The sequence below is a fragment of the Bacillus rossius genome, assembly GCF_032445375.1.
Source record: "Bacillus rossius redtenbacheri isolate Brsri chromosome 9 unlocalized genomic scaffold, Brsri_v3 Brsri_v3_scf9_1, whole genome shotgun sequence".
NCBI lineage: Eukaryota > Metazoa > Arthropoda > Insecta > Phasmatodea > Bacillidae > Bacillus > Bacillus rossius.
In genome coordinates this window covers 17,835,967-17,846,512 of record NW_026962012.1, presented here as the reverse complement: position 1 = coordinate 17,846,512, position 10,546 = coordinate 17,835,967, and the positions used below count along the sequence as shown (strand labels likewise).

The following is a 10,546-nucleotide window of genomic DNA, read 5'->3' as shown; positions in this document are numbered from 1 at the left end:
GCCGCGTGGGAGCCTCGGTGTCATTGTGTCGCCGGAGGGAGTCCGCTGCGCTGTGTGCGCTCTGTGTCAGCGCGGCCATGAAGCTGCTCAGCGAGCTGGCGAGGCTGTACCACGAGGTGAACACCGTCAGCGCAGGTGAGGGAGTCTGCGCCGTCAGTGGCAGGGCCATGCGGTCGAGCGGCTGTGCACAGCTGCACACGTGAGTGGCTCTGACCAGCTGAGCACTGTCAGCGCAGTAGAGTGAGTGTACCCAGCTGAACATCGTCGGCATATGTGAGTGGATATGATCAGCGCAACTAGTGGCTGTACCCGATTGAATACACTTACCCGGCTAGGCCATTTTTCTTGTCTTATCTGGGTATGGACAACATAAATTCCATTACATGATTAGGTTTTTTATTTTAAATCTTACGTAATGTGGGTACTTTTAATAGCGTTACTTTACAAAATTTATCATACTTGATTTTTTTTTTAAATATTTTAATATTTGAAACTATATTGACTTATGTTTTACAGACAATGAAAATGAAAAATACGTTTGCTTGAAAATAAATTAAGTAATTTTTGAATAGTCCAGGGGGAAAAAAGGTTTTAACCTCAGAGAATCAATAATGGTAAAAGAAGAAGAAGAAGAAAAATAAAATGTAAAGCATTTCCCAAACAAATTAAAAAATATTTTTTAAACATAAAATTTAAATCCAGAGTTTGACAGATATAATACGACACTGCCTGCATAAAGATACTTTATAAAGTGTACGTGTATAAATATTTATTAATTTTATTTCAAAATTACAAGACTTTACTGAATTGTGTTTGGTTCTCATACAGATATACGAACAACCTCATTGGGTACGCTCTTAGAGAACAATGACAACATACAAATATATCTTGCCCTTCACACTTCTCAAATCAGTTGTAGAGGGAACATTTTTATTTGTCAGGATGCATTACGACTTGAATTCATGCACCTAACGTGAGACTTTTTGGCGTGACAACGTCTAATAAATCGATGAACGCCGGCTGCACGCATGAAAAAGTGTCCCGTTACGCACATTGTTCCGTTACGCAGTGTCCCGTTACGCTCATAATACGCTTGCGCCACATCTATCTCTCTTCGACTGGTCTTTTTATAAAGTGAAGTGAAAAGTTAATGTGGTTTTCATTGCTTATTACAACAACAATTTCGGCAATAAAGGTTAATTATTCTTGCACTTTAAAAATCTGATAACTAGTATAATTTCGGAGTTTATTCTTTTTTTATTAAAATAAAAATGATTCAGTTTTATTCATAAAGTATGCAGTCATTTCATCAATGTTTTGTTATGGCGTTGTCACGGTAAACCATCGTCCGTAAACCGACTTTACAGACAACCAATTTTTTCGTGTAGTCGGAAACGTAACTTTCTAAAAGTGAATGTAACCGTGAACAGGGAATGTGTCCGCTGCGAGGCGACACTGCAGCCAGAAGTGTCGGGAATGTCCCGTGTGCTGCAGACCAGCGCACCAACCACTGGTTCCTGGTCAACAGCTGGGTGCCCCTGTTTGCGATCCTGCTGTGCTACCTCTACCTAGTGACGTCACTCGGTCCTCGGCTCATGGGGGACCGCCCGCCCTTCCAGCTCAACACCGCCATCCTCGTGTTCAACCTCTTCCAGATCGGCTACAACATCTACATCTTCGTGGGGGTGAGTGCTGGCCTCCGCATCTGTTCGTCATGCAGCCGCCTGCTATACGCGAGGACCAGCACAACTTGAGTTACTTTCCTGGAGTGCGAGAACAAATATGGTTGTTTATTACTAGAGCCACGGACATTTCGCGGATTCATGTAGTCGCAAGCTAGAATGCAAACCTCCACACTGTCGCACTGTGTTCATGACAGTACCGCAGTTATCTGGACACGCCCCTCTACGACCGTGAGCCAACGATGTCCAGCTAGGAGAGAAGTAAGCGAATCAGGTAGTGCCAAATAACAAGGATAAAAATGTTCTCGCTAAGAAATAAACCAATGAGAAAGTAAACATGGGTCGAGCACACCTATAACTTTGAATTCTATCCTAAGGCCAGAGGAATCCGCGAAATTTCCGGGACTCTATTTATTACTAGAGACCTGCAAAATTCGCGGATTCATTCGGTGATAGGCTAGAATTCAAACACACATACCTCTTAGATAATGTTGCTATATTGGCTTACATACTGTTTATTTGGACGAATCTCAACCAATTATATATAAAACCTCAACCAAAGAAGGATCGAATCACAGTCAAACCAGCTGAGACGACTTACAAGTCGGCAGCCAATGAACTTGCGTTATTTTCCCGAGTGTACAGGGGGTATGTGCAGTCTATCCAGAAGGCCATCGAAACCGCGAATTTTGCAGGTCTCTATTTATTACACATCTCAATCCTATTTCCGTAGATTATTTTATGGAACTCAATTTTCCTTTAAATGTGAGTTTGATTGCATTCTCATATGAGCAGAAAATCCACATCCAATTAACGTTTTATACCCATACAGTTTTTTTTTTAATTTCTAAAAAATATTTAACTTTTAACACCCTTTTTTTTTTGTTAACAAATCCCAAGTGTCAAACATATTTCTCGCGTATTTTTCTTAATAATTACAAGCTAATACAAAACAGTTTCGCTTGTGCATTTTCAGGATATAGGTAACTAATAGTACCATCAAAAAAATATATGTTAATATCTCAAAACTTTTCTACTTAGTAAAAAAGGTAAACGAAAATGTCAGAAGTGAAAAAAATTTAATTTATGACAAAAGTGTTTAATGTTGTTATTTTGAAAGTTAAATGCGCACCTGATTTAATTTTAAAATATATATATATATATAATATGCTGATCTTAAAACTCTGTTTTAGTGCATTCTAAAATATATTTAACTTTGTTAAAATCATTCCTACCTCAATTTCATTTGAGAGAAGCCTATTTATTAAATTTGTGAAACACGCACCTATTCATTATGCTATCTTTTACATTTCCTATTTCATTTAATTAGTTTGTATGCACAGAATACTTAAAAATAAAACATTCCGTGTTTCAATTCATTACGAATACCTGAGATATTTTTAAGTACTTTGAACAATTACAAATTTATTTTTAAAATGTTGAGGTATCAAAATTCAAGGTTCATGTGTCAGTGAATATGAATGTGGTTGGTCATTAAACAAATTACACAAAAATTTCAAACCTCTCCTTATTTCCCACTGGATTGGCCAATAAAAACTTAGAACTGTTCACCAAATAAAACCGAAGTAGTATATAATAGTACGTCCTGGCCCAGGGTTCAGGGCGAGGTGTCACTGCTGTCTGCCGCCAACTTAGATTCTGACGTCACGACGGCCATATTAGATGACCTTTAACTTTGACCTTCAAAATTTGCAAAAAAAAATGCCAAATAAATGCCCAAATTTATCTTAAAAATCCTCACAGTTTGCAAAAAAAATAGCCAAAATGTCCCATTTTAGAGGGGAAAAATTTCGCCAAAAAACTTTTAAAATCGAAAAAAATGAAAATTTTCTTATTTTGAAGAAAAAAATTCCCGTTTTCAGATAATATTTCCCGATTATTCCTCAAAAACGACAGGCTTGAAAATTCTCCAATGTGAGTTAAATTCCTCGGCGACAAGCTACCCAGAGCCGTAGAGATCATGACCTCTACCATTAGGATGTCATGGCAGCCATCTTAAACTGTAATGCAACTGTTGCAATTATAGTTATGGTCGCTATCTTAAAAATCTTTATTTTTATGCTGTAAAATAAGAAAAATTTTCAAATTTAAACAAAAAAAATATTTAGCTTTTAATACAAATGTTCCGTTGTTTTTCCAAATTTGTCCGCAATCATGGAAATTCGTAATTTATAAGGTAAATATTCGGGGAAAAAATTACTTAAATAATATTTTTATAAAACTTTAATTTAAAACGCTTTTTTGTCAAGGAGATCTGAGTCCTCTGTTTAAACCTGGTGAAGGAAAAATTATAAATGGCGACGTTTCCTTCCGCCACAAAACCCATCGACCAACTGACCTCCCATCACTAATGCAAAGGTGTGTATATATATATATATATAACCAGCTAGTATGACGTCACGTCCGCCATCTTGTTTATGTCTGATGGAGGCTAACATCTTGGATCCGACATATTGTTATCGTCTGTTAATAAACATTTAGTTCTGTATTGGCTTGAACTGACAATTTCTTAACTCCAATCGGTTTACTGAAAACAGAGACGAGCAAAATCCTTTACCTACATTGTCTTTTTATTCTCAACAGAGTTTATAGATACTGTGTTTAACATACTGCTTCACATCGTTGGAATTATATATGGAAATATTCACTGTCTAGAATGTAAATTTATTCACTTTGTCCTCGAACGGATATGGTTTCCCATGTACATAGTGTAACCACAAGTTATATTTTAAAGATCCATCTGTAAGCTGATTGAATATTTTCTGCTTGATATCATCAAGAAAAGTAAAAATGTATCTTAACTCACTATATGTATTTAGATAAAAGTGGTCTATCAACGTTCAACGAAATGCAGATTTCGCAATGGTATCCATTATCTTTTACCTAAAATGCACCAAGCACGGTCTTGGGTTTAGATTCATATCCAGACATTATCGCAATAGGTTACTTACCTATTCTGGTGCTTGTACGCATTCAAGTCTCCAATATAAAGCAGGAGTTGACAGTTCTGCCGGTATTTCAACAATAGGCACACGAACTTCACCTTTTACAGTTTTTCTCATGTCGTCGCAAACTGTCAATACGTATAAACCAAACATGGCACTCATCGCAGCGAAACTTCATACGAGAGGGATTCTTCGTACATTTACCTACTCCTCTTGTGTCTTCGTGCATCATGAAAAAATGCGAAAGTATTATCGCAGTAGCTGCCAGGATGCCTAGATGATGAAGAATCTTTCAGTCTCTAAACAGATACTGATGTAACTGCTGTAGTACCCATTCCCAATGTACTCTTAAGCAAACGATTAATCGCTGTTGTAACGAAAACTTTACTATCTGCCGCGCAGCAGTACAATTGCATGTCTTCAAGTGTCTTTTCAAATTATCATTCCATGTAAATTGCTTGTGACACATTAAACACTCATTAATTTTGCTATTTAGATTCTTAGCTATTGTAGATTCTCAGAATATTTGGTTCATATGGGGACAATGGAGGTCGATGGAAGCCAAGGCGGCCATCACGGATAACGTCACGTCCGGTGGCCGTCTTGGATTACGTCATTTACGGCTGCCAGTTTGATCTTGACCTTGACATTTGAACACGGCGGCCAACTTGGATTTGACCTAGAGATTAGGCCCCAGCCGCCAATTTTGATTATGTCATTTTTTTCTAGAACATTCCCCCATTTTTAATTATGTCATCACGTCCCCAATTTTGAAATTCTGTAATTATTAACTTAGAAAATCGAAAAAATATATAATTAAAATTATTTAATAAAATTTAATATTAAAAACATGACATCATCATCGAGCACCCCACTCCTGTGTGTTGCAATTTTCGTTATGATGTAATCATCTTCAAACACCCACTCATGTGCATTTACTTTTTGTTACCACACCATCTTAAAAATAAATTTAAAATAATTTATTATAAATAAAGGAAAAATTTAAAAAATACTTAAAGTTCAATAGAATTATATCATCATTGTCTGCTGGAGGCAGCCATCTTGTTTAGTGGAGACCGCCATGTAGGTTTATAAAGTACGTCAGTGTATGTATGGTCGAGTTTCTATCCTTTACCAGTATTCTTTTGACCCTTACAAACCAGGAAAAAAAAACCACAACCATTTTCTCTTAGGTCATAAAATTTTTAGGTTTAAACTAAAATATATGTTATCGTATATCAAATTACCCATCTCACAATTTAAGATGCGATGGTTATAGTAATGATAATTTAAAAAAAATTTGTTAAAATAATTTATACCACAATCAAACACCAATACGGAAAAGAATTTTTTCAGAGTCCTCACTCACAATTAATATATTTATTGATGTATTTTCTAAGCAGTAACATGTTTGGGTACTCGTATTTAAAAGCTGCATAAAACCAGATATTTTAATGTTTGCGTATATATTTTCATTTATCAGAGACCATGTTTGCATATTAATGTTAAAAAGCTGCATGGAAGCAGCTATTTTAGTGTACATATTTTCACTCTTTTTAATACGATTTCATTAAGGAATAAAGCTTCGATATTTAAATAATAAGAAGTATGTAGGTTAAAATCATATTTATTGGGGAAAAAACTGGGCTTTTCAAAAGATAAAATCCTCAAGAAAAAGAAAAAAATTATATACATCAAACGAAACTATATACAAAAATTTGGAAACTATACAACCAAAACGAATACTATAAATAAAAAAAAATTGAAACTAAATGACAAAAAATTAAAAATATTCACCGAAAATCAGAAAGTATACAACAAAAACTGAAACACACAACATAAAAAAGAAACCATACACTTAAATATGTAATCTTTAAAACAAAAAATGGAAACTTTAGAACAATTAACGTAAAACGATACAAAAATACAGAAACTATACATAACAAATGGAAACAACAACCAATCAACCAAACTCTATACAGAAAAATATTTACAAATAATCGACATATCTGCGGATGACCGTATGTATGCCATCTTCACAAATTTGCTGCTTATCATCCTCCCATGTAATGGCTAGCTTATTCGTGCTATCTCTGTGAAGCACATGCTGCCTAGAGCGAATGGCACTAACTGCGACCCTCCTTGTGTGATGGTCCTGCAGAGCATCCAGATAACCCAAAACTCAATGCGGTTTTTGACCACGCACTGCTGGATACCCTTAGTCTTCTTCTCGACCCTGCTACCACACTTATAGGCATAGAGTTTGCCCCGAAGACCGGCAAACACTTTCATTACTTCCACACCACACTCGTCCTTAAACTTTCCAACCACCTTTTTGTTGATGAGGAAGAAGTATGGGTGGTCAGGAGGGCAGCATCTGATGCCGAACTTTGCCTTTAATGTAGGATTGACTTTAAAGTTTGAGTAAAAGTCTAATGCTCTGATTTCATACGCAAAACTATCAGTATCCATGTAGGCTAGATTAATGTTTTCTCTATATATAGGTTTCAAAGTGCTATAATGTAAGTCTTACACGAGAATCTTTGAAAGAACAAGTGCTACGAGTCCAGCATATATAGGCTTATCAAAAATTGTTTTCGTTGTTCAAGTGGACAAGAGAAAAAATTCGGTTTGTACAATGTGCGGTCCTTAAAGTACGGGTGACACACCAGTTTCTTGAACCTCTTCTCGGAGCACACCAACTCCATTTGGAGCCTCTGTCTTTTGTTTTCCAACAATTTTCCAAAGGTAGAGTTAACAGCCAACTTAAAGAACTTCTTTTCAAACTCGTTGGATGCAGACTGACGCTCAGCAGTGTTAAGTTTAATATACGGGTCCAATCACACCGACTGCTGAAACTGGAGGACTCGATGTATTTAAATCACTCTCAGGTCATGCGAAACTGCTTGTTGAAGTTTTTTTATGAGGACAATGTAGTGTTCTTTAGTTTCCGGTATATTCATTATTTTGTTGTTTTTTTAAATGGTCGGACATTAGTTGATAGGAAGAAATGGAAGGTCTTTGTGACTTTCATGGAGCTAGTGAGGGTACTCCACATTACACTCTATAATGTGCCATGTAGGAGAATGGTCCGGAACCGACATAAATTGAATATCTACATCATCCCATTGGAAATGATGAATAATAAGCGACAGCGACATGGCTCACTAATACAAATTATACGCAAAAATATAATTTAGAAACATAGATGACTTTGCTACATTGAACCACGAATACCCGCTTCCACAAAAATATACATATCATAATCTGTTAAAAGATCCTGTTTTACAACCGTGGTGCGAAGAATTGCATCGAAGAGGAACCCAGGACAAGAAATGTCGTGAGAGGGGTCAAGACTATATGTTTCCAGGCACAGACAACAAAAATTCTCGAATACATCTATAAGAATCAGAAAAACTGTCTTCAAGTACAAGTCAGAATAATCCCCTGAAGTTGTAAACTGAAACTTGTCCCAGACTCTTTGTGTGTGAGGATAATCTGCCTCGGAAATCCCAGAACCGGTCAGAATTGTCTAGAAATCATCAATGGATGGAAAAATTGTTTCATATAATTGGTCAAAAGGATTGACAAAATCGTATGGGCAGACACCCTTGTGGTTAACCAATTCCAGCTCATCAGGGTCGAAAAACTCAGCGGTACTTATACATTTTTCTGCATTCAAAAACTCAGCGAGAAAAGCGTGACCTCGACTCATGAAGCGGAATGTATAAACAAACTTGATACTGAACTTGTTGCAATGTCTTGGGAAAAAGTTATCTGTTTATCCTCAGAGTTACGAATAATGTATATATCTCTAGTGTCGTACACCAACTTCTTGAGAATGAAGTTCTGTGACGTATGGCAGGTTATGGAGTAAAAAAATCATCTTCTATGGTCTGCGCCTGGGAATGTTTGAGTCATTACAAGCAGGCTACAGATATCTGGCGGTGAAGTGATTATGATCATGAACTATATTTATACTCCCTCTAAACTTTCCATCACAGTAGCAACAATTTGATTCTTGCAGAAAAACTGTGTTCTGTGCAAGCGAAAGTAATGTCATCGAAACAGATGTAGACAATATTTCTGCACATCTAGACCAATCTTCACAATACGGGAAATGAAGATATCCTATACGTCGCAACCAGGATACACTTCAGAATCTGATGGACGTAAAGAAAAAAGGTTAGAAGGAATTATGTCATTATCAGCTTTCACATTAATACATTATATGTACACCTCAGCTTTTTGGTACTGCAATGTGTATGCTTTATCAGGATTCGGCTGGCATGTAAGGATTTTCTAAAAATTGCCTCACTATCATAATAAATGACAATAGGAATCTTATCAGCATGGTGGAAATTTTTGAACTGAAGAACAGGTGGCTGATCCTTTTCATCAAGTTGTGGCATCTCCATTAGAACAGCAGCATGCTGTTTGCAGAACTCACGGTCCCAATCACCGTAATGCTTGAAGCATATTTTACATACATGGATAGCATCATGATGTGTATTGAGTTGGGTGTGCACCAAAAGAAAAAATTAATACTGAAAGTAAAGATGGATGAATTGTCACTGAACCAAGTGCAGAAGATCGAAGTGGTGTATATTTTTTTCCTTCTGGAGCGATTCGTGCTGGTACAAAGTTCTTGTTCTCATCAATACTGTAGATGTTAATGGAGACATCAGGATTCTGTTTCTCGTAAAGAGGTATTTGCCGAATTGGTGTAGGGAACTCGATGTTTGTGAAGTTGAACTTCCTCTCCAGGTCATGATAGCACTGGTTGACAAATTCGGGATGCTCACCCTCCGCGTACTTGACAAAAATAGACCACTTAAATCACATGTGGTCATCCAGGTTTTGTGGATTAATGACAGCATATTTATTCGTGATATATGTAGGTAGTTATATGTACGAGCTGGCACTGAGTGGATGAAGCTTATTTATTCTCAGTTACAGCCGCTTGATAACAGACAAAGTCCATCCAATCCCCTTCCCCATGGTGTCGTCCTCCTTACAGATCTTAGAGATTGTTTCAGTTACTAAATCCTCCACCTCATGAACTGCATAGCGGGGAACATTCACGGTTTTGAATACACTCTTGTCTTCACTGGCATTAAATAGCTTTTCATAATCACACTCAAGAATGATATTGAACTTGAGCGGGCCATTCTCCTGTATCTGCTCTACAAGTTGGCTTTTTATTTTAGGCTGGATGGAGTCTAAGTGCGTACAAATATCCTTGACATAACTGGTATTAATTTCTTCCAGTTGCCTTCAAACCCCACTTAGGCAATAATGAAGCCGGGGGAGTTGTCAATACCTGCCCCAGTAACCACCTTCGTTTGATTGGCGCTTGATTTAGGTGTAACTGCAGGCTTCAATGCTGCCATACTCTGCTTCTTGAATGAAGATAGAGCAGGGCCCTCGCTCAATTAAAAATTGGTTGCGAAGTGAGTCAGACCTGGCGAACTCTTTAACACAGTTTTCAAATGAATGTGCTTGCGGTTAGGGTTGAGACCGCAAGCCATTTTCTCATGGCGTCTGGCAAAATCAGCATGGGCGAACGTCTTGTAGCTGAAGCTACAACATGTGCCGGAAGTCGTGGGCACAGCACCAACAAAGCCAGATGTTGTTTCATCTTGTAGCTGGGTGAAACCATATTTCCACAGAGGTAGCACTGTTGGAGGTTGTGCTGCTGGTTGACTCTAATGTCGGTAGCAGTTCATAGCTGCTGTAAAGGTAGCAGAGCAGAAACAGCATTTCTTTATGGTAGATTTCATCAAAGAAATTTTAAGTCTGGTCACAATTCACGGAATACACAAAGGAAGCTCGAAATACAGAGAACTATAGTAAAATAATCAACATAATTAATGTAGCTAGCTGTTACATGAAAAT

At 37.2% G+C, this 10,546-nt stretch overlaps 2 protein-coding genes across 3 annotated transcripts in view; one reads left to right on the top strand and one right to left on the bottom strand.

Moving 5' to 3' along the window:
• LOC134542735 (furin-like protease 1) overlaps positions 1 to 10,546 on the bottom strand; it is a 574,833-nt gene that overhangs the window by 146,933 nt on the left and 417,354 nt on the right. The gene's annotated exons all lie outside the window — the stretch shown is intronic.
• The window catches only part of LOC134542560 (very long chain fatty acid elongase AAEL008004-like), a 34,227-nt gene continuing 23,697 nt past the window's right edge, over positions 17 to 10,546 (top strand). The window contains exons 1-2 of one of the 2 annotated variants that reach the window (XM_063386922.1): positions 17 to 135; positions 1,495 to 1,685. In XM_063386922.1, the coding sequence (XP_063242992.1) occupies positions 78 to 135; positions 1,495 to 1,685 (249 nt within the window). In that variant the 5' untranslated portion in view covers positions 17 to 77. The other variant, XM_063386923.1, reaches the window with a different exon arrangement.